At 53.1% G+C, this 22,332-nt stretch overlaps 8 protein-coding genes across 8 annotated transcripts; 5 read left to right on the top strand and 3 right to left on the bottom strand.

Annotated features, from left to right (window-relative positions):
• The first annotated feature begins 259 nt into the window (after positions 1–259).
• Positions 260–918, top strand: HMPREF1120_05519 (uncharacterized protein). Its single transcript, XM_009159699.1, has one exon. It carries the CDS (start codon positions 296–298, stop codon positions 620–622), a length of 327 nt encoding a protein of 108 aa, XP_009157947.1. The 5' UTR covers positions 260–295; the 3' UTR covers positions 623–918.
• Positions 919–1,234: 316 nt separating this feature from the next.
• Positions 1,235–2,686, bottom strand: HMPREF1120_05518 (uncharacterized protein). The gene has a single exon (XM_009159698.1). It carries the CDS (start codon positions 1,775–1,777, stop codon positions 1,469–1,471), a length of 309 nt encoding a protein of 102 aa, XP_009157946.1. The 5' UTR covers positions 1,778–2,686; the 3' UTR covers positions 1,235–1,468.
• Positions 1,415–4,943, top strand: HMPREF1120_05517 (uncharacterized protein). Its single transcript, XM_009159697.1, has 2 exons — positions 1,415–4,173; positions 4,229–4,943. Exons 1-2 carry the CDS (start codon positions 2,992–2,994, stop codon positions 4,355–4,357), a joined length of 1,311 nt encoding a protein of 436 aa, XP_009157945.1. The 5' UTR covers positions 1,415–2,991; the 3' UTR covers positions 4,358–4,943.
• A 226-nt stretch (positions 4,944–5,169) lies between these two features.
• Positions 5,170–9,100, top strand: HMPREF1120_05516 (deoxyribodipyrimidine photo-lyase). The gene is made up of 3 exons (XM_009159696.1): positions 5,170–5,406; positions 5,470–7,057; positions 7,110–9,100. The coding sequence occupies exons 2-3, from the start codon at positions 6,534–6,536 to the stop codon at positions 8,593–8,595; spliced, it is 2,010 nt and encodes a 669-aa protein (XP_009157944.1). The 5' UTR covers positions 5,170–5,406; positions 5,470–6,533; the 3' UTR covers positions 8,596–9,100.
• Positions 8,571–14,045, bottom strand: HMPREF1120_05515 (uncharacterized protein). The gene has a single exon (XM_009159695.1). The coding sequence runs from the start codon at positions 9,601–9,603 to the stop codon at positions 9,196–9,198; it is 408 nt and encodes a 135-aa protein (XP_009157943.1). The 5' UTR covers positions 9,604–14,045; the 3' UTR covers positions 8,571–9,195.
• Positions 12,916–16,895, top strand: HMPREF1120_05514 (uncharacterized protein). Its single transcript, XM_009159694.1, has 5 exons — positions 12,916–13,422; positions 13,487–15,163; positions 15,231–15,252; positions 15,306–15,795; positions 15,905–16,895. Exons 2-5 carry the CDS (start codon positions 15,098–15,100, stop codon positions 16,437–16,439), a joined length of 1,113 nt encoding a protein of 370 aa, XP_009157942.1. The 5' UTR covers positions 12,916–13,422; positions 13,487–15,097; the 3' UTR covers positions 16,440–16,895.
• An 87-nt stretch (positions 16,896–16,982) lies between these two features.
• HMPREF1120_05513 (non-specific serine/threonine protein kinase) lies at positions 16,983–20,233 on the top strand. The gene has a single exon (XM_009159693.1). It carries the CDS (start codon positions 17,444–17,446, stop codon positions 19,928–19,930), a length of 2,487 nt encoding a protein of 828 aa, XP_009157941.1. The 5' UTR covers positions 16,983–17,443; the 3' UTR covers positions 19,931–20,233.
• Positions 20,072–22,299, bottom strand: HMPREF1120_05512 (uncharacterized protein). Its single transcript, XM_009159692.1, has one exon. The coding sequence runs from the start codon at positions 22,000–22,002 to the stop codon at positions 20,200–20,202; it is 1,803 nt and encodes a 600-aa protein (XP_009157940.1). The 5' UTR covers positions 22,003–22,299; the 3' UTR covers positions 20,072–20,199.
• Between the last annotated feature and the right edge of the window lie 33 nt (positions 22,300–22,332).

Genomic DNA, 22,332 nt, shown 5'->3' with positions numbered 1-22,332 from the left:
AGAGACCAGGAAGTGGTCCATCACTAGGATGAAAATCGTAGTCAGTTCGGCAAGCGCTTTGACCATTGTCCTAAGTCCATGTCTGGTTGGAGCCAGGCAGAGTAGTGTCCAGCAGTACTAAAGAGGGCTCTCCCGCGGCGGATTAGGTGCACTGGGTCCGGGCCTAAGGGAACAAATCGGAGGATTATGTTCTGGACTCAAGCAGGCATAAGGAGTCTTTAGCTATCGAGTGTTTATTGTAGAATTGTTGTGGTTGTAGGCTTGATCCCTGACCTGCTTACCTGGCAAAAGCAACATGCCCTCGCAAGTAAAGTGGATAACCTCCCGAAAAAGCAACGGCGGAAATGAACCTCGGATCGTGAAATGGCATGACAACAACCCCAGAAGATCCGAAGAGTTGACAGGAGCTTTTGGTGACAGTCGCCGTCCATGCGCTTGGTTGTGTCCTGTGTGCGAAGGGGAGGAAAAACGTTTCCACAATGAGTTACCTGGTTTCAGCAGCAATTTCTTTTCCAACACGACTACTCTGACCACAGGGTGCCTTTTTCTCCCCAAACACTGGCACGGTAGATTTGAAGTCTTTTCAAGGTGTTGGCCTGCAAGAGCGGCAAGCTGCAGCTGAGGTGAACAGGACAACCCACGGATCGTCAGAGTGACCACGGTCCAGCAGGCAGGATGGTCTTACGTTTTCGCTAGAGAACCACTTTGTAAGCGGGCTAGTCGCGCTGGTGGGCACGCGGCGCATCAGATTGTAATCAATGGCCCTGTCTAGCTGCAAAGACCGGGCCAGTAGTAATGTGCATTGGTGGACGAGAAGGGCGATCGAGGCGGCTGAAGGGCACAAAGACGTGTGGGCAAAATACCCGACTGGAGTTGATCGAACCTACAACAACAAGTGTAGGTAGTAAAGAGGGATCGATGATACCGTACATTGTAGTGCATGCAGCAGTGCAGTAGTCATGAAGAATCGAACAATTGCAGTGCGCAGGCGAAGAGCCGATGAGCTTTTAGGGAAAGTTCTTGCGCCTCATGGCAGGCTGCGCTCACTGACCCCCGCCTGCGCCAACTTGGATCTCTCAGGCTCTGCGCCGCAGTCATCATGCTTTCCAGCTCGTCTAAAGCACTCCTAGTAGCACTTTTAGGCTGTATACCAAGGTACAATATTGCAGTAAAAATGATAGCGGTACTTCAGATACTGGTACACTGGCCTGGTACAGCGGTGTGAGGCACCGACGCCCGTTATCTTACCTGTTCTTCCACCTGGTCCACACTGTCCGCTTCATCCAACTCAACTCACCTACTGACTACCTGTACCTACTAGTACCTCATTGGTATACGGGCCGCTCTCTCTGACAACCTGTCGTCTCCTCTTCCCATCCTGCTAACGAGGCAAACGACTGCCAGCGTGATACGAAGCCAGTGTCCATCCTGCAAAATTGGCGAAGCGACATTCCCCCGGTCCCCATCGCTACCTAACTTTAACGTATCCCACCCACCCATCCTCTTTTCGGTTCTCCATGTCTCCTACAAGATCCCTCCTCCTCGCAGTCCTGCTCGTGTTCTGAGTGGATGTCATGCAAGAGCTAGGGTACCAAGGCACGCTATTAGATTTGACATGTCCCAGGTGGACAACTTGGGCCGGGAAAAGCCACCCGGTCGCTGGGTTCATGGGTTGTGATACCCCAGCGCTTGCGTGACTAGCACCCTCCTCTCCACCCGATTCTCTTTTTTTTCTGAACCCATCACAAGTGGCCCAAGCTGCTTCCAGCATAGTCATGCCTCAGCAGCATCCAATTTCTCGCGGTCCCTTTTTGGGGAAGCAAACTCTGCTGCAGCGCTCGGTCCAGACTGTTTTTGTCCCAAGGGAACTGAGACCAGCCGACCGGGCCCCATGTCGGCCTTGAGCTCAACTCTGCTCTCCATCCTCCCCTGGTCTTGTTTAGCCTCTCCCGTGCCCGCCCACCACCTCTCCCATCAGCCGACAAACCCAGCAATCGTGGTGATTCACGCCTCAAACCCTGTGTGGCCTCGCTTCCCAGGCGGCCCTCAAGTTGAAGCTGGTCGTCCGCCGCCTGCTCAGGTGTCGCCGCTATGGTTCCCCCATCCTAGCATCTCCCTGTCTCCGCCATCCCTTTTTGACAAGCTCTCCTGCGTTTTAGCGACACAGGCGACAGGCCCGTCCAGCCAGCCGGCCGCCAGCTGCCCGCTAAGAACGCCATGTGCTGCCCCGAGCAAAAGGATCGCGCCCTCAAAGATTCCTCAGTCTCTGAAATCATCGGTGTACCGCTCTTTTTCACAGCCTGATCAGACCATCTTTACCCTCGAACGTACAGTGTCTGGATTATCAACACATTCGTCCCCCCTTCGAACCCTTCCGACCTCCTCGACCTTGCAGGACACGCATCCGCTGTGACAGATCTGTCTTCCGGGCTCTGTCCGTCCATTGTCGAACCTGCGGCCTGTGCAGATCCTTTTCCCTGATTGTCCCAGCAAGCCGACACGTCCCCCGAGGCTCCACGACCACTGAGAAAGCGCAAAAAGCCAGCGGCCCCCAGCCAGAAAAACTGATCATCACCCATTATCGCTCCACCATCAACACCTCGCTAAACCACAGTCGCACGTCGCGTTTTACTTCACCATTGAACCAAGCGCATTTCTTGCTGCGCATACAAGATCCAAGACTTTCTGGGTCTGATCTCGGTACCCGCGCATCTTCCAAATCCAATTTAGCACAACGCATGACGATAGAGCGGGAACAGCGAACCAGCCGCAGTACTCTCGTGTAAAATCAGAGCTGATCAGCCTCCTGACAGTCTTTCAATACTCCTGCCAGAAGTTAGCCCAAGAGTGTGCGGGATTCGTGAGACATCGGCCTGTCTCCTAACGCATCATTGTGGCTGCGCCGTGGTCCTTTTTGACTTCACCTTGTAGCGATCGCGCGTTGAACCACCATCGATAGCAACTCTGGCGTCCGTGGCGGTACCACTTCCAATGGGGACATCCCTCGATGCCCTCAATGCGCCGGCGAGCCTAACCCAGCGCAGGCAGGCAGCGTCGAATCTGCCCGCGTTCGAGCTGCCACCTCCACAGAACCTCCAGTTTACTGCGATACCGACCCAGAAGATCCCTCCTCTGTCTGGCATCAATACCTCACATGCCGGTGCTGGAGCCCTTGGGTTGGGCCAGCTGCTCACTCCCCCGTCCAACTCAGCATCGGAAGGAAGCGCAACTTCATCCGCCATTCCCACCTCTACCACCCCGAACAGTGCCGCAGTTCCAGTCCTCCCATATACACCTACCTTCTTCAACACTGGCACCACACCAACTGGGTATAATACTGGTTTCAGCCCGCAGCCCTGGCAGCATCCCAATGGTCTGATGCCTCCGCGCTCCATGTTCTCCCCGATCGGGGGGCCGTCAATGAGGAATAGCACGCACTCACCTACCGCTGCAGAAGCTTCAGCATTGCCTCCTCCGCCATATGACCTGAACTCGGTGCAGCCATATGGAGCGCATCTCTCGATTTCTTCTCCCACGAATCCGAGCAACTCTTCGCACCAGCATGTCTTCTCGTCTCTGCAGAATGGACTTCGACCACCGAGTCAACAATCACCCATATCCCCAGCCGACGGCGTTAGCAAAGCATCTCCTAATCCTGGATTATACACCAGTGTGACCAGCTCAGCTCCTCATCCCTCTGCTTATGCCTATACAGCTCACACCCCTGTTTCTCATAGCCCGCACCCGCAGCCACTGTCGGCGCCGCGGATATCGCCCACTCTCCATCAAGGACCGCTTCCGCCGCATTCGCAGGGCTCGTTTATGCGGCCACCAGCTCCTTCCTACTCCCTGCCAGCTATGCCCGGTCCGATTATGTCGAATGTGCACAGTCCCGGAGCACAAATGGCGATGGTGGGCAACATACAGGCGAATATGCTTCCAGTAGGCTTTAACAGTGGCTACGCTGCCAACCCGCAAGCCATGTACGGTCAGCACCGGACAAGCACCCCACAACAGCCTCCGAACCATGATCGGCCCTTCAAGTGCGACCAGTGTCCCCAAAGCTTCAACCGGAATCACGACCTGAAGAGGCACAAGCGAATCCACCTCGCGGTAAAGCCTTTCCCTTGCGGTCACTGTGATAAGAGCTTTTCGCGCAAGGATGCGCTCAAAGTGAGTTTCTTGCTCTTCTAGCCTTTTGCAGGGCAAGCGACTAATAAGTTGACAGAGGCACATTTTGGTCAAGGGCTGTGGCAGCGGCTCTGCTACTGACGGTGGTTCTCGAGATGATCAGGCGAAGTCGGAGTCTGGCAGCGACGGGGTGAGCGGAAGCCCCGCGGCGGCAACAGCAGCATGAACGATGAACGACCACCTTACGCAAAGGTACCAGTACCTTGTTCCATATTCCTCGCCCAGCAAATGTACAATACTGCCCACTGCACCAGTCTATAATGTTCTTTTTTGGAATTCTATGATACCTTGCGCATGATTTGCTTAATGTCGGTTCCCAGTGACTGGCGGCTCGAGAGCGTGGTGGGATTTATTTTTTGGGAACCGGGATGTCACATCCCACTGTTATTCTATACCCCAGGGACATGGGTCGACAGGACGTACGATTGAGACTTTTGGATATTTGCAAGGCGCTTGAATGACGGATGGCAAACTCAGAGACCAGGATGAGCGTTATTTGGACACAGGAAGAGCCACGCTACCAGTTATAATGAAGCTGATTTGTGTCGAGATGGAATAAAACTGCTTTGCGACCACCGAGAACCGACTGAATACTAGTAATGCGGGTGGCTCCCCGACTGGCGTTCTCTTGATGAGGGTTCAATGTAGGGTCATGGCAGTGGTCCGCAGAGAGGCGACACCGCCAAAAGCCATAAGCCATAACTGTAGACATTGGCCTCCACGAACCCTGTAGCCGTGCGCATGTGGCTTGATTGAGCACGAGGGCTTCAAATTGGCGCAGCCTCGCTTACGGGAGGCGCCGTAATCTTGCCTCGATACCTATCGACCTAACAAGGTATAGATTTTGCCGGGTACAGACACGGCGATTTTGGGCCGGAACCAATGTCACATGACCCGGCCTGCGGTTCTACTGCGGTTCTGGTGGTGGTAATAGCAGGGCATCTATTCATTTGCGCTGGCTGTTGTAAAATAATGTAAGTTGTACTTCTTGTAGTATCAGACCCGGAGATGGCGGAATGCTGGCAGATTGGCAGATTGGTTGTGACTACTCCTGGTGGTACATCTTTGAAGTTGCACCTCTTTAAACCGTGCCACAATTTTTACTAGATTACAGTGGCAGGCGATGGAAGACAGGAGCCTGAAGTTGCACACAAGACCACTGCTTGCGCGAAACAACCACCGCAGAGACTTTGAGAGCACTTGAACCTGCTGCCAGCAAGTCACCCTCCTGTTGCACTAAGGGCTATGGATCTGCTGTACTACTGCTAATGGGTGTAGGCTGGCATTGAGAGAGCAGTCCTTCCCCCACGGCTGCACCGAGATGGTAGATGGCTTCGATTGCACCACCTTACGACGACGTGGACGGTGTTCGGAAACTTCCCAGGCCGCATACACCGAGGCCAGGGCACTGAGCGTCGAAGAGAGGGAATCACGACAAGCCGATGCGCATGCTATATCAACCCGGGCGGCGATCGCAGGTTTTACTAGTAGCATTGCTGTCAAACTTGAACTTCCAGGCTCCACGATCGACCTGGCACGGCAGTGCTGAGACCAGATCGCCGCTGCCAGATCTCGTGCTACCAGTACCAGTCCCACACCAGCTGTTCCACTGCCACTGGCGTCTAATGTTTCGTGCTTCAAAGGTCCGACTCGACAACCTTGTTTGCGCCACACAATCATCACCTGGATTGCCAGTGTCTCCATGAATTGCAGCTTGCCCAGTTACTCCGGCACCTGACTGGCTCCGTCGGACACTTGTCTGAGATGCAGTGGTAGCCCTGTCTCTCGCGTCTGTGGTCTCAAAGCAGCTTATGATTGATGGTGCTACCACTATTATGCCTTGAGATCCCGGATCGTCAATGGGGCTTCAGGGATCGAAGCTACTTCTGGACTTCTGCCATTGGTTTGATCTCATGCCGGTGATGCAACAATTCAGGTCGGCTGCCATTTAAACGGCCCTCTTAGCAGTGGCCGAAACTTTGATGTCGCCGCATCGACCTTAGTACGGGACATGACTGCATAGTATTGGGTCAATGACCTGTTTCGAGAGGTGATGTTTTCTCTCGTCGGCCATGTGGTGCCATAAAAACGTGGGTTGTCGTGGCTTGTACACTCGTTTGATCTCTTTCGGGGGCGTCACGTTTCTTTCGCACCACAGCTTCCGTCCACGGCCCCAAGTGATGACTATTCATCTGCTACATAATGAGACCAGCATCCAAGAAGAGCTCCTCAGCGGCTGGGCATCCATCCTTAAACTCCCATGATCTCAGCGACTGAGACAGCGACCGACTACTAGGCTATTTCATGGACTCTGTCATACTAACTTGGGTTGGTTGAGCACAATGACAGCTCAGCGTGTCCTCGTCTACCTGTTACGCCGAGACCTGCGTCTCTGTGACAATCCGGTCTTCTATGAAATACACAAACTTTCCAAACAAGCGTCTCCTCCTTTCACACATGTCCTGCCGATATACGTTATCCCGGCTCAACAGGTTGAAACCAGCGGATTCTTGCCCGATCCAGAATCCATATCGCCATTTCCCGAAGCCAGGTCTGAAGTGGGAAAGTTCTGGCGCTGCGGTCCTCATCGAGCCGTGTTTCTGGCAGAGTCGGTGTGGAGTCTGAAGCAAGACCTAGAAAGAGTAGGCAGTGGTCTCCTCATACGGGTCGGTCAGTTAGGCCAGATTGCGCAAGATGTTTTCGACCAGTTCCGTACCCAAGCATCAGACGCCATCGTTTCGGCGGTTTGGATGACATCCGAAGAAGGCGTTGAAGAGAAGAGAGAGGAAAGAGAAGTGCGAAAGGCTGCACAAAAAGCAGGGGTTGAGTTCAAATTGTGGCTCGATGAGAAGTATTTCATTGACGAGTATGGACGATGGTTCCCCAGCTACCTTATCATCAAAGCTGACTTCATGCAGTCGAGACGTTCCATTGAAGAAGCCATCTGATCTGCCAGATGTTTTCACAGCTTATCGAAAATCCGCAGAGCCACTCAGAGAAGCTCCGAGAAAACCTGTCTCGACACCACCCTCCCTACCGGCGCTTCCATCATTCCTGCCGAGCCAGCCGGCGCCTTTCGCCATACCCGATTCATTTGAGGGGATGAAATCTGCGCTGTTGAAGCCGCTCAACAACCAGCCTCTCCTTGCGGACCCTCCGGCATTTCCTCCAGGGGTGAAGTCGGCACATCCGTTCCGTGGAGGCAGCCAGGAAGGACTCCATCGAATCCAGCATCTACTGAAACAAGGGGTCATGACTAGATACAAGGACACTCGCAACGGCCTTCTCGGGACTGACTTCTCGACCAAACTCTCGGCCTGGCTAGCACTCGGCTGCATTACCGCTCGGCAAGTCCATGCTCGACTCGTCGATTATGAAGAAGGTTACGATGATCAATACCAAGGCACTGAAGGGTATGGCAAAGGCGAGAATGCAGGCACTGCAGCCGTTCGCTTTGAGCTTTTGTGGCGCGACTACATGAGGCTATGTACCAGAAAGTTCGGGCCTCGATTGTTCAAAGTCCAAGGCTTTCGCAACGACACCTCTTATTCATGGAAAACACCCGACCAGGATTCCAAAGTGGCAGCTATGTTTCAGAGGTTTCTCCGTGGGACAACTGGTACGGGTCTTATCGATGCCAGTCAACGCGAGCTCTATCTCACGGGATATACGAGCAATCGAGCCCGGCAGAACGTCGCAAGTTACCTTGCCAAACATCTCGGCATTGATTGGAGACTTGGGGCGGAATGGTACGAAGCCAATCTTGCCGATTACGACGTCTCGAATAACTGGGGAAACTGGCAGTATGTGGCTGGTGTCGGGAACGACCCGAGAGGCGAAGCTCGGGTGTTTAATCCTGTCAAACAGGCTTTTGACTACGATCCCCAAGGTGAGTATTGTAAAGCTTGGGTAGAGGAGTTGCGCGCCCTACACGAGCCACAGGAGATTTTTCAGGTGTGGAAGGTGCTACAATCGCGGAGGACTGCCTTGGGGCTTCAAGGCAATGAAATGGTTGAGCGGCCGCTGGTCAAGATTGACTTTAGAGTCGGAGCGAGAGGAAGTGGAAGAAGAGGAGGCGGCGGTGGTGGCGGTGGGGGGCGTTATGGAGGCAGCAGTAGAGGCAGTTCGAAGCCCGAGGGCCGCAGTGGCAGGGAGCACAATGATGATGGGTCCAGAGGAAGAGGCTCTGGCAGCGAAGGCATGGGTTCAGGTTCAAGTTCACGGAGAGGACACCGCGGACGGGGAATGGGAAAGAATGATGCTACTAGAAGTACATGGGTACGAGGTTCAAGTCGGGAGGTAGTTATAGGTCGTCCGCGCCAGTGTCTGCCTGTGGTGGACGACAAGGGGCACAAAGCTCTTAAGGACGAGAACTCAGAGGAGATCAAGGAGTCTCACAATTGAATTGAATCTGAATTCCAGGGCGCAACACGGTACGCTTTGCCAGTGATCGTCAGTTGCATAAGGCACCAACTGCTGGCACCAATCAGAACCGCCTGCTCGCTCGAAGCAACGAGAGACTCGGGGTGGTATATAGGTATCTATATGAGTTTCAAAGCTAAGAACGAAGGCGTGGGAGACTCAGAAGGCATAAACCCCTGTCCCGCCAACATTTGGAGACATTCAGTTCAGGCTGGTTGGTACTCCCACCGTGACCGGGCTGGATGGCATGGCCTGACTGTACAGTACTGTATGATTAGACCGCCGAGTCACTGCAGCTGCTGCCGAGTATCTGAGATGCAGTACACCAGGAGCAGTATAGCATAGCATAGCAGAGCCACGTTTCCTCGGATCGTACTGAGATGGTTGTCATCCCGCCATCGTTGCGATGATGATGGTAATTAGTCAAGATAGGTAGTGAGATGGCACAGTGATAATGGTGAGAATAGCAAGGAGAGCGAGGAATGGATGTTTGTTTTCGTTCCCGAAGTGGTGGTGAGGGACCGGGTCCCCCTGCCAGTGGCCTTCCCCTGTAGTTTGCTGCGCTGACAACAATGGAGGCATTCAGTTGGCTGGTACTGGTAGTCCCAAGTTGAACCAGGCTGTGTTGCATGGCTGTACAGTACTGTATGTATGTATGATTGGGGGCGCCGCGCCGAGCTGGAAGATTTGGGACTTTCGGTTCCAGGCACCATGTGCAGGCACGGGTCCGGTCGAGCACCACATGCAATGCCAGGCTCGCCTGGAACGAAGGCAGCCTCCGGCTGCGTGTGATGCTGGGGATGCATTCCGCGTGCTGCTCACACTTACTTGTTGACCGAGGTCCATCATTCTGTTCTCCAGTGCAGCCACATCTTCCTCCAGTGTCTTGACCAGACTCTCTTCGTTGGCGAATAGTGATTCGTCCCAGACGGTAACGTCTCGTTGCATCTTATTGTCGGCCGAGTAAGAGACATTGGCGCGGGCTCTCATGGCCGCGATGGGAGCCTGTGTGTCTTCGAACAATACTCTTGTTGGTGGCGTCGTCAATCTCGGCGGTGGTCGGATATCAGACAGAGGGATATCAGCCTTCTTGCCGGACTGGTAATGAGATTGAAATCCGGCTGTGGACTGGACTCGGGAAACGCACACTTCAACAGACTTATAATCTGGAAATGTCACTGGAAAGGTTCCTGGTCCTGCCGAGAACGAGAACGAGAAGATACATCCGCGGTTTCGGGCGACGAAACCGGAGGAGGAGGAGGAGGAGGAGCACCACCACCATAGCAGTAGCTTTCAAGACGCCTCGGAGTAGGAGTTGGATTCGAAGCTGCAATACAGCAACCGTGCTATTGCCTCCAGTTGTTCGTCAAGATGCAACTTGTTCGCAGGGAGGTACACCTTAAATCGTCGTCGTCGTCATCCTCCGAGTCGTCCGAGTCCGAGTGGTCTCCAACTTGAGTCACATCGAATGCCCTCTGCCGTCCTGGTACCCTACCCTGAATCTTGACCAAGTACCTACCTCACCACATCACTGTGATCACTTTCTTCTCCTCTTCCTCGGCCGTGATTTTGTACCAGGAAAGTTTCTTGTCGCTGAGGACTTTTAGCGTCTCGACTCCATTCCAGCTGTCTCCGACTTCGACAGAGAGAGGCGAGCTTCCACCATACTCATACTCTTTCTGGTCCATATGACTCGTTGTGTTGCTGTTGAGCAACAGGTATCGAAGTGCGGCTCTCCAATACCCCTCATATTTGCCAATACAGCCTGTGAACACTTGCTCTCGGTCCTTTTCCCTACCAGGAATGAGTGTGCTCGTAGGTCGCACTCAATGTCCGTGATGATGGATTTTTTTGTGGACTGGGAATCAAGGGTTCCAGTCCGCATTATATATATCGACGCTGAGACGAAGACGAAGGTCAACAAGTGGCTGTTAGGTACGTACAGGTACAGTACCGCTTTCCTGGTCGTACCGCCGTGAGCAATGGGATTGTGACAGTTTCATATGCTGTTCGGAGACGTTCAAGTTCATGCTTCGGTGTTGTCGAAACGACCAGCACTGCACAGCTTTCACCGGATACGTACGTTTCACATGCAACGTACTATATGGCGCGTTGACAACGGCAGCACGTCATCTGCCGCTGTTGGGCATACCTTCATCGAAAAATGATGCCGAGGAGCTCGTGTCTCGTTTCTTGAATCGCGGACGATGACCATTCTGAACCTCAGCCCAAGGTTCTGAAATGGGATCGACCGGGAAAGAGTGGGCAAGGGCAGGATCGGCGTTCGGGCCTCCGATACGTCTGGACCAGTATTCCCCAAATTTCAATTGCCATCGAGCGATCCTGGCATACCGTCGTCGCTCTTCAGAACACTCAACAAGGCAAAGTGGTCGGTGTATGTCAAGACTGTATGCTTGCTTCCCACAACCAGCCATTGTGTCTTCATCAGACCCTTGAGATTGCCAATGCTTCTCGCTCTGTGGTCGTATACCGCATCGCAGCTTGGGTTCTGCAAATGAACATGTCTTCCACGCGGTCGTGGTTTCGACCTTCGATTTTCCTGGTAAATGAATCGTGGTCCGTCAATCTTGCCGGGTATGCCACCATATTCAACGGGTTAGGTAGCAATGTTAGCAATGTTGGGTGCCATGCGATACTGCTTGCTGGGGAAAGCTCCGGATGTGCCATTTCCAAGCATCCATGTTTGCAGGGACATTTCCATTTGCTTGTGAAACCGAGCCTTGTGCATCACTGGTTGCGGTCCCCAACCCTTACGACGCCTGCATTGTGATAACACCCCTTGATACTCGGGATGTCGATTTCAGTGATTCTGGATGCTTCATCAATAATCACCATTGCTGATGCGACCAATGGTTTGTACCAATCCTTGTTGAAGATCCGCGCCCTTTGAGCCACATTCGCTCCTCGAGACTGTTAGGGAGACCGTCGAGGTGCAGTCAGGGTGGAATGGATTACCTTACGGTAAAGTGGAGGCGTGGCAGATTGCTGGTGCCGGTGGCGATAGTCAACCAGGCCACCGAAGCTATAATTCCGTGGAGATCGAGCATCTTCTCAAGAGAATTGTGGAGCATGAACACGTTCTTTTCAGACCAGATGATGTCGTACTCGGTTTCCAGTATACCTTGGTGCGAGCCTGAGCTTGACCTGTGTCGACAGAACCTGAAGGTCCTGGTCCGGAGCCGAACAAATATGTGGCGTTGCTTTCGCCGATTGAGAAAGGGACTATGTGGGCTGCCGTCGTCAATGATGCTGGGAATGATCTACCAGGCACTGCACACCAGATCTCGGTAAAAAACAAGTCCTGGGATTTTTGAGGCGGCTCAAGAACTGTTGCACTGTCTGGCTGATAAGCTTTGATCAGCCTGTTTCTGAATGATGATGTTTGGTCGATCCCTGATCTCTTTGCATCGTATGCCCAGTGATTGCACGAGCCATACGAACGGTTCGGGTTGGGGAATTGAACATCACCCTCCTGGCATTTTTTGAAGATCACCGCGGAATTCTCTTCCAGACGGGGGAACTTCCCGAAAAATGTTTCGTAAAATCCCGGTATGCCAATGTACAGAGGGTCTATCTCTGCCTCCAACCCGTTTAATAGGCTTCATGTATCCTTCTTTCATGGGCAAATGACTGAGTTGACTCTGCATGCCGTACTTGACTCGGACGCGATTGGCGGCCAGGGCAGTCCGCTCTTTCAGTATCATCTTGTCAGTTTCCTTGATTTCTGACAGCGATCTCTTCAGATCATTCCTCGGAATGTAGGTTGACGCCTCACGGGCTTCTCTGAGGATGGCCTTTGTTGCTCTCAGACGTGCTTCCAAATCTTCGAGTAGTTGTTCAACTTGCTCGAGGTACGACGACATCTTGTTCTCATGAACGAGAGACTCGTTGGATGTTCCTGATTCGGAAACATCTTTCGAATTCGTGCTTCAAGCAGTGCCGTGTCATGGTCGATGGAGCTGCTGATCTTTCGGATTGCGATTGGTATGCTGAAATCCTGTAGCGGATCACTGCGAGTTGCAGCAAATGCCGACCCTGCCCCTGAGCTCTGTCGCAATGGCATTTTCGAACGTCATGTTTGGAAGGGTTGCACCGTTTCTCTGCAGATGGTCTTGTCTTTTGCTGACTATATATATACATATGACTCCAGCATGTTAAGTTGTGAGAGTGGAACAGCAACTGGAACGGTTGGGATGGGGGCAGCAGAGGGATATATGTACCCCAGCTGAGGGAACGGATTCACACACATCATGATACTTGCTCACCTCACTGAGTCATTCCTTGTGAAGCTTGACAAAGTTTAACTTTTGCAGATGGTGGTACGCGTTTAGAAGTGTAGACTTGAAGGGATCATACTTGAAATGCACAACTTGAAACGGAAACCAACGCAGATCTCGGGGAGATCTTCACGCTGAGAGGGGTGAGTCTTGTCCGCTTAGGTACCTACCAGCTTCACAGAGTTCAAGTTCCGATGGGAAGCGAAGGATTCTGGAAAGCTGATCCAGTGAGAGACTGAGGATGGAAGGTTTCAGTTTGAACAATGACTGGATCAATGATACCAGTACCACAGGCAGTCAAGTTACCGGCTGATCCTCACGGCATCAGCCACTGCACTGATTAAAACATTCCAGAAGAGTTTATTAACACCACCTCGACTCTTAACGCGTGCTGGATTCCATCCTTTGACACTCACAGGTCTGTTTGGCGTCTCATGCCTACACAGCCATGACTGCTCGAGCTTGCTTCTTGAAGACGAGGGCGGTGAGTGAGTGTGTGAGGTGTAACATTGTACGTACATGCCTGAATGCGGATGGCCCCCTACATTCAAGCTGTACTTAGTTGACCGTTCAAGTTCGACGTGGAGCACTTGAAGCAAGTCACGTCACGCGAGCCTGGGGCGCCGAGTGTGAATTCCATTCCCTTTCCCTGGGTTACAGACCTGCTCCATTCAACGTGAAGTTCGGTTGGAGCATGCCGTTGACTGCATGTCACACTCATGGGCTGTGCACTTGGCACTGGCAGTACATAGGTAGTGTGAGTGGGTGTGGCTCGGGGCAAACCGACCGACCACCGAAGCCTGAATGCGGATCCCGGGCGTTGTCACCACTTGAACTTGATGATCGGATGGGCGCAAGAAGATTCGGATGTCGTCAAACACGGCGACTGGTGCAGATGCCCTGATGCTGTGCCGTGGCAGTGGCTGGTTGACAGATGCCAGTTGGTCAGGTGCCTAAACTGAGGGCTTGGGACGCCCAGCAGACGCCTATCGCACCTTCAGTTACGGGCTACAGTGGTGCTAGAGTGCCCAGGAAAGGCCTGTCAGGCACTCATTTCGCGGCTCTGTCGGCTTCTGTTCAATGTTCAAGTTTACTGTAAAAGGCGGCACGCGGCTTGTCGTGGTCTGTGGCGATCGGTAGGAACATTCTATACTACTACAGATGTACTACTACGGTAGTGTACTCTGTGTGCTTGCTTCCATTTGTCCATCCCGTTGCCGAGATCCCCTTCTTAACCGAGTCTGGTCAACGGTCGCTCCCCGGTGTGCGGGTTGGTGGCCTTGAGCGAAGACCGGGGACAAGCTGCAATCACAAGATGCGGTGGCCGATCGACTCGAACTGCAACGAACCCGGTTGTTGGTCTTGCTGCCAGTGCTAAACTAAACCACCGCCTTGGTGCGACCTACGCCCGACTAACTGTGCTACTAGGCGTAGACGAGCTCCAGGTTCTCGTCCACCCCCAGAGTCGGTCCATCTCATTCGCTCACTGCTCCGCTTCTCCCACGGGGCTGAACGGACCAGTTCGAAGATGACCCTCGAGTCTGCCTCTCGTGAAGTCAGGCCTGCTGAGTTGGCGAGGGTCTTCCCAGCACCACTCACGTTGGCCGCAAAACAAGCGAAACAGCCTCATTACACCGTTGCCCGACTCATTTCCTACTCTCGTCCGCCCAGGACAGCGGTGCCTTTCTGTTCCTGCTCTTTCGCATCTGTTCAGGCCTGACCAGCGTGTTTCGCGCGTCAGTTTGGTGTCGTGTTGCACCGTCTTATCTGTCTTACTCTTGTGCTCCCATCTCACCTCGCTCACCGCGCCCGCCTCCAGTCCGCTCAGCCTGACCGTGGAAGAACGTGGCATGAGATCCTCTCTGACGAGCACCCTCTCTTTACCATCTACCTACCGTATCGACTGATCAATGGCTTGAGCGATCGAAACCTCTCTCGAACCACTACGCATAGAGCAAAGCCGGTCCGCGCGAACGTGTTGCGAGACTCCTGTTGGTCAACCGTCTCAATGCTTCTACAGCATGTCAAGCTTTTCCTACCTGTGTTAACAATCGAAAGATGGCGCCTATGTCGGCATTGAAACCGCGCTCGGATACCGTCAATGGCAGTTGGCGGGCATTTGCCTCGATGAAGATCTGGTCCTGGAAAGCTGGAGTCAAGGATGTCTGGTTGGGAGTCTGCTCATTATGGGCTGCGTCACGGTGTCGAACATGAGAAAGGGTGTCCTCCTACACAAGTTGATTCTCCTCGAGGTAAGTCTCTGAGTGTCCCGCATGTCCCAATGGCGCAAGTCATAGTCGCTGACGACTTGCCTTTCAGCAACTCGCCGCATTATCCCACGGTAAGCATGGACGATTAGTCGCTATATGAATGCGTCTTGCCAACATAAAATAGGCACATTTTGTTTCTTCACCTTCCCCGGCTACGGCTGGTACTTGAGTTCCACGGCCGCGCTTCTCTACTGCTCCTGGGTCGTCCACAACATTGTGGCCTGGCTAAAGATTGGCCCTTTGGTGTGCGATTCCCGGTCCATGTTCAAGCCCAAGACAGGCAAGTGGGTTCGAAGAATCTATCTGGGTTCCCTCGCCTGCACGGTACCCCCGATTATACTTCAAATCTACGACAACTTCCGCTTCTTCAACAACATCAACGACCTGTATGTCACCGTGAGACCGTACGAACCTCTGCTGCGTGATCCGTGGTGGGTCTTTTCTGTTTTGACGCTCTTCGAGGTCATCCGGAAGTGCTACGGGACAGGGGTATTGGAACTGATTAAGCGCTCTCCTCGGTTCGCCATTCTTTTATCTGCCATCTGTCTCTCCTTGATCTTTACGGCATTGGACATTGTTGCCAGTATCCACAGCTTCACTGGCTCTACCGATGGGTAAGTGGTGATCCTTTCAGCGCGCTCTCTATGCAGGACTTGGAATGTCAGACGCACGCGACGAAGCAAGTAAGATGTAATTTGATGAGAGCTAACTGGTATACTTCAGGATCAACCCTTGGTGGAAACTGTCGCTCATGTTCAAATGCTTGACCGATACAATCATGCTCGACGATTTCAAGACCGAGTTGAAGCGGTTAGGAATGAAACGGATCCGACGCGACGAACTCCGCCGACACAGCTTGGCTTTGGTCGCCGATCCTCTGGAATCCAAGAGCGACAACGGGCAAATCGAGTTCTCAGACGCACTGGATTACAGCCCAACTTTGAATTATAGTCCGACACGATCCCATGCAACGCAAGAACTTGGAAGACCCCATCAAAGTCCCACGGGCAGGATGAGGCAAGATTCGGTGGTCCACCCGCGGAAAAATTCCAAAGATCAAATCGGCAGGCTTGGGAAGAAGATATCCCAGCTACCAACGCTCAAGGACTTCTCTTTCAAACACACAAAACGTATGTCACGGATTGAAGATGACGATCGGCCGGCCCGTCGTGATGACAATGATCCAACTCCATCGGCGCCTGAGCGGCTGTCACAAATGAGAGAGAGCTTGGGCATTGTCGACTATCATCCTCACTGACGTGATATGATCTGCCACGATGAAAGGCCGGACGAAGTAGTAATGTGTTGATGATTCTACGAGGCGACGCTTTTGTACAACATGAGGGATACCATGCCCCACGGGTCTGTGTAATGGGCGGAGGGATATATGCGCTTGAAAAAGGACATAAATCGTTCAGGTATTAAAAAAAGGTCATATACAAGTCTTTATCTTGCCCGCTGAGGATTTCTTTATGCTTGTGGCTGCTTGTCTTGATTGCCGCCCAAAGTACATGCACGCCGCTTACCTAGTACGGGGGATGTAGACAATCCACTGGCGAAGTCCACCGGCGTGCCACTTCAACGCTTTTCAGCATAGTGATGTCTGACTAGAGCAGAGATTCAGATGCCATCGCCGACAAAGAGGGCCAAGCCGACAAAAGACATGAATGTTCACGGTATTTATTCATGACTCCCGTCTGTAGTCAGCACGTTCAGTTGTTGCAGGCTCACTTCCAGTGTCTGCCACTGCATCTGATGTCGGACACGGCGAAATATTAATCCGGCGTGTGCCGGCCACTTTTGACTCCAACTTCAAGTCGTCGTGAGACATTCTTTCACTTCGTCTTCATCCACTCGCGGCGCAATTGTATTTCCTCTACTCCTTCTTCATTCATGCTTGATCTACCCTGGTCAAAGGGGCTCCATCAAACACTCTAAGGGAGTGCCGGCCAGCCGTCTAAGAGTATCGCTCACATCCCCTGGGGCGATCTCGTGGCCGCGAAACTCAAACCGGCGCAATCTTTCAGTCGCGTTTCCTCCTGAGGCCACCACGAGATCAAGAGAAACCAAACGCTGGGCAGGACCTAGATGACGAGCATATACTTCTCAATCAGGCCTCGGCCATCGCGGTGACACCAGGGGACATCTAACTCAATCATCGCATATCGCCGACACTTGACGCGCCTGATCGTTTGCGTCAACCAGCTGGGTCACAATCGCAAGTATTTATGAACTTGTTGGACTCTGGCAACTTGCGGAATTATGTCGACAAATGCACCCCAGCCTCGGAAAACGCTCGAGCGACTTCCTGACGGCCGACCGCGATTTCATGGCTGCTCGAAGATCACCGAATATGAATATCTCGGCAAACTGGGCGAAGGCACCTTCGGAGAAGTGTCCAAGGCGCGGTCCAAGAAGACGGGACAAGTGGTGGCGTTGAAGAAGATCCTGATGCACAATGAGAAGGACGGATTCCCCATCACGGCACTGCGGGAGATCAAGTTGTTGAAACAGCTCGACCATATCAACATTCTCAAACTGGAGGAGATGGCGGTGGAGAGACCGAAAAGCGCGAGCAAGAAACCCAGCATGTTCATGGTGACGCCGTACATGGACCACGACCTTGCGGGACTTTTGGAAAACCGCGACGTGAACTTCACCGAACCGCAAATCAAATGCTACATGAAACAACTGCTCGAGGGCTGCGCATATCTGCACGCCAACAAGATCCTTCATCGAGACATGAAAGCAGCCAACTTGCTCATCAACAATCGAGGAATCCTGCAGATTGCCGATTTCGGTCTGGCTCGACCGTACGATGACGACCCTCCCAAGCCGGGCCAAGGAGGAGGCGAGGCCACCCGCGAATACACTACTTTAGTTGTGACGCGTTGGTACCGACCGCCGGAGCTGTTACTACAATTGCGCAAGTATACCACGGCCATCGACATGTGGGGGGTTGGATGTGTTTTTGGAGAAATGTTCAAGCGACGGCCCATCCTGACGGGGAACAGTGATTTGAACCAAGCGCAGCTCATTTTTGATCTGGTGGGTTCCCCTACCGATGAGACCATGCCTGGTTGGCGAGACCTTCCTGGCTGCGAGAATTTTGTGAATTGGGGCAATAAGCCGTCCAGGCTGGCCACCGTTTTCCACGAACTCAGTCCACAGGGCCTTTCGCTCCTAAGTGAACTGCTCAAACTCGACTGGCGAAAGCGGATTAATGCCATGGACGCCCTTCAACACCCTTATTTCCACTCGGAACCGTATCCCGCTCGACCAGAGGACCTCCCTACATTCGAAGACTCGCATGAACTCGACCGCAAGAAGTTCCGAGACCAGAAGGCAAAACCGCCTCCTGCTCCTGCTGGGGGGTCTGTGGGTATAGCGACTCAAGGAGAATGGGCCATCAATGGACGACCGCTCCCGCCGTATGAAGGCAGGGGTGGTGGACCCGGAAGCAGTGGTGGAAGCGCTGGCACTGGCCCTCCTGGTCCACGAATTCCCGGCGGCGGCGGTGGTGGCGGACGATATGCGAACGGTCACGGTCACAATAATTACAATTACAAGGATCAAGGATACAACAACCACAACAACCGCCGCCAAAATGGTGCCTATGGACAATACGAACCCAGTACCGGCCATCACTCTCGTCCTTCTTACGACCATCATCAACATGGCGGAGGTGGAAGAGTGCCGATCCCACCACAGGTATATGACGAAAGTTATTCGCGCCGGCAACCACCTTCGTCTAATACAGGAGAATTGTCTTCCTTACCCCGTCCCACAGGCGATCTTGCCTTACCTCCACGTCCTCCTGTGCCTGAAAACGATCCCTACCGCTACGTCCCGACCGATGTTTTGACATCTTCTTCAAGAACCAGAGTCCCAGTCCCAGTCCCTCCTGTTGGTACTGGTTCCTCCCGTCCTGGATCTAGACATGGATCTTTTGGGTCTGTGTCTGGTGGTGGACCTCCAGGAGGGGTGGGCGTGGCTGCTCCTGGACCAGTATCCCATGACCGAGACACATATATCCCACCATATTCGAGCGCAGATCCGAATGCCCGAGTGCCGAACTCGAAACAACAACACCACCATCGAAATAATAATGCCAGGAGAGGACCCGCTGATGACTACCGGCAGCAGCAGCCGTACCGTGATCCAGGTGCTGGTCTCCCATATCCTCCACCACCTTTACCTCCGCATCAGCATCCCCCTGGTTCTGGTTTGCCGCCGGATCATCTATCTTATGATGATGACAGAGATGGAGGCAGAGACAGAGATCGGGACCGAATCAGGGACAGAGATAGGGATCGAGACAGACGGCCCAGAAGCCGCAGTCCCGTCCGTGATTGGGACAGAGATGGTGGTGGTCAAGGAGGCTATCATCATCATCCACATACCACCGCCCACAGCCACGGTCATGGTCATGGTCACGGTCACGGTCACGGTCACGGTCATCGTTTGGATAGGGAACGTGATAGGGGTAGGGATTTGGTCTATCATGATCGTGACCGCGAGTGGGAAAAGGAAAGGGAATGGGATCCTCGGGACCGGGACAGGGACAGAGATAGGCCGAGGGATTGGGAGAGAGATAGAGATTGGGAAGGTGGTGGTGGTCAAAGACAACGAGACCGAGACCGTGATCTCTTTCGGGATCGAGATCGAGATCGGGATAGGGATCCTAGATTCGACGGCGGGCCGAGAGATAGGGACAGGATGAGAGATCCCAGGGGTGCTGTAGGGTAGGTACCTACGTAGGGACGTGACAGACGCACTTGGATCATGGGGGTTTGATGTGGCATGGCATGGCATGGCATGGCGTAGCATGACCTGGCATAACATAGCAAGGCGCAGCATGGCTTGTACTACTAGTCGTAGTACAGTGACTTGGAACTTGAAAGCTTGACATGAGGTGAGATGAAAAGATCTGCAGTGGCATATTGAATACAATGCAGTTCTCGTATCCGTTATCTAGGGATACCTCGTGCACGTACTGTGCTATAACCATTTCATCTCTAGATGAACCCCGAAAACATGTCGTCAATCGCATTCTTTTTCTTTTTCATCTTCATTTCCTTCTTGTCCTTCTCCTTTTCCTTTGCCTTCTTGGTTGACATTGCTGTCACTGGCGCCGTTGCTGTTGCTGTTGTTGCTGACATCTTCTTGGGCTTAGCAAGAGCAGTAGCCGCAGCCGCTGCCGCAGCAGCAGGAGTAGCGGCGGTAATAGCGGCAACAGAAGGAGTAGTCTTCGTGACTGTCATGGTGTCGGTGGTCGGAGTCTCCTTGACATTGACCTTAGCTTTGGCTTTAGGCTTGGCCTTGGACTCAGTTCTGGAACTGTTGTTGTTGTTGTTGCTGCTTGACTTTGGCTTGCTTGCACTCGCTTGCAGCTCCTGTTGCAGGGCCCTCTCGTCGGTGCGACTGCGGCGGCGTTTGATCGTCGTCGTATCTGGCTTTTGGTTTTGTGCTCGATCTGATTCTGCTTCCATGGACAGCAGACGATGACGCGGTGATGGTGATGCGGATTCTGGCGGTGTACCAATTGAAAGATCCTCTTTGGGGTTCGCTCCCTCTTGGACGTATGTATTCATACGGTGGTTCTGTTGTTTGGGGTCCGAAACAGGAACGCTAGGACCGCCAACTTTGCCAGCGTTGTCATTGTCGACGGTCGCCATTGAGTCATCCAGCCCAAGTGCAGCTGCAGCAGCATCAGCACCAGCATCAACAGGTATCGAGATAGACCGCAGTGATTCGGCACCCAACGGTGGTGTATCGACAACACCACTGTTCCCGTTCCCGTTCCCGTTCCTGTTTCTGTTCAAATTCGTCCGTTCAACAACCTCGCCCAAATCATCGCTATCGTACATCCTTTCCACAACCTCGCCGCTCTGGGAACCCGTCACCCTCAAACTCCTGGCCGTCAAAGTCTTGGACAGCGACTGACTCATTCCAGGAACCTTTTGAGTCAGATCCAGCGCACCTCTTACTCCACCGCTTTGTTGCGCTCTTGCTCTCTGGTCATCCTCCATCGGCGTCGGTGTCGGCGCACCCACCACACCCATCACATCCGCCAATATCCCCACGAGCACGACGCCCAACGCAGCGAACTGGGTATCCGCCACCAACGCAGTGAAGCCCACATATGCGCGTGGCACGAGAACCTCACGCATCCAGCCGTGCCATACCTCTCTTTCACGACGGATTTGGGTCTCTTGCTCGAAGCGTTGTCGGACTTGTTTGGCATCTATACTGGCAGTGGAACCTTGTAGTAGTTTCAATGAATGCTCGGCCTCGTCCATGGCCACGAGGTGCGTGATTGCTTTTCGTAGCATTCCAAGTGATTTCCACCAGGGTTGGGAACGGTGTTGGTTCTTGTTGCGCGCCCAGATTTGGTCGAGAAGGGATTTCGTGGTTGATAATTTGACATTGGTACTGTGTTCCGGCACGGGCGTCGCTGTGCCAGTTGTAGATGCTGATGCTGAAGAGATCTTTTTAATAGAAGATAATGAAGATCGGGGAAATGATTTCGCACGAAGTCGGTTTGTTTGGTTTGTTTCGAGTTGGCCATGGGAGTATTGGGTTATAGGCCGACTCTGGCGCGGTGGTTGAGATTTGAGTGTTCGAGTTCGTCTCGACGCCGATTTCTGTTTCTGTTTGGATTTGGACTTGCTCGTCTTGCTTTGTAGTGGTGGACCTGTTGGGGATTGGATTGTAGATGCCTCCTGATGATGAGAATCATGATGCGACAACTTGCGCCGTTTGGAAGGAGGGTTGTCTGGAGCGTTGTCCGCGCTGACCTTAAAGGACTGGCGAGTCATGGCTCACTGGAGTTTGCGTGAGGTGCGAACCGATGTCCTTCTAATGACTCCCTTGATGCTTACCACCAGGATTCTACCAGAATGAGATAAGGGCGTCCGATCAGTTCTGCTCGAACAGCCCATTTACCAATGCGACCGAACAGCGACGCTGCCGTGCGGAATTTTGGAGTTTCCCGGATCAAGACTTGTCGGACGGCTAACATTTGGCGGCAACAAAAGATGGCAGGAATCGTATCTCCTGGGCACTCTTGGTACGGCAGCAAACCTGGCCAGGCTCCTGTGATATGTACGCGGCGTGCAATGGGATACTACAACTAGTATGGAGAATGT

This window comes from Exophiala dermatitidis (genome assembly GCF_000230625.1).
Source record: "Exophiala dermatitidis NIH/UT8656 unplaced genomic scaffold supercont1.4, whole genome shotgun sequence".
Classification (NCBI taxonomy): Eukaryota; Fungi; Ascomycota; class Eurotiomycetes; order Chaetothyriales; family Herpotrichiellaceae; genus Exophiala; species Exophiala dermatitidis.
Note: the sequence above shows the minus strand (reverse complement) of the source record. Positions and strands in the feature narration are given on the sequence as shown.

Bases quoted from the DNA above. Each gene is read 5' to 3' on its own strand.
- HMPREF1120_05519 (XM_009159699.1), top strand. From the start codon at position 296: ATGCCCTCGCAAGTAAAGTGGATAACCTCCCGAAAAAGCAACGGCGGA.
- HMPREF1120_05518 (XM_009159698.1), bottom strand. From the start codon at position 1,777: ATGACTATGCTGGAAGCAGCTTGGGCCACTTGTGATGGGTTCAGAAAA.
- HMPREF1120_05517 (XM_009159697.1), top strand. From the start codon at position 2,992: ATGGGGACATCCCTCGATGCCCTCAATGCGCCGGCGAGCCTAACCCAG. The intron at 4,174-4,228 runs GTGAGTTTCTTG...ATAAGTTGACAG, and splicing joins CGCGCAAGGATGCGCTCAAA to AGGCACATTTTGGTCAAGGG.
- HMPREF1120_05516 (XM_009159696.1), top strand. From the start codon at position 6,534: ATGACAGCTCAGCGTGTCCTCGTCTACCTGTTACGCCGAGACCTGCGT. The intron at 7,058-7,109 runs GTATGGACGATG...GACTTCATGCAG, and splicing joins GAGAAGTATTTCATTGACGA to TCGAGACGTTCCATTGAAGA.
- HMPREF1120_05515 (XM_009159695.1), bottom strand. From the start codon at position 9,603: ATGAGAGCCCGCGCCAATGTCTCTTACTCGGCCGACAATAAGATGCAA.
- HMPREF1120_05514 (XM_009159694.1), top strand. From the start codon at position 15,098: ATGGGCTGCGTCACGGTGTCGAACATGAGAAAGGGTGTCCTCCTACAC. The intron at 15,164-15,230 runs GTAAGTCTCTGA...CTTGCCTTTCAG, and splicing joins ACAAGTTGATTCTCCTCGAG to CAACTCGCCGCATTATCCCA. The intron at 15,796-15,904 runs GTAAGTGGTGAT...GGTATACTTCAG, and splicing joins TTCACTGGCTCTACCGATGG to GATCAACCCTTGGTGGAAAC.
- HMPREF1120_05513 (XM_009159693.1), top strand. From the start codon at position 17,444: ATGTCGACAAATGCACCCCAGCCTCGGAAAACGCTCGAGCGACTTCCT.
- HMPREF1120_05512 (XM_009159692.1), bottom strand. From the start codon at position 22,002: ATGACTCGCCAGTCCTTTAAGGTCAGCGCGGACAACGCTCCAGACAAC.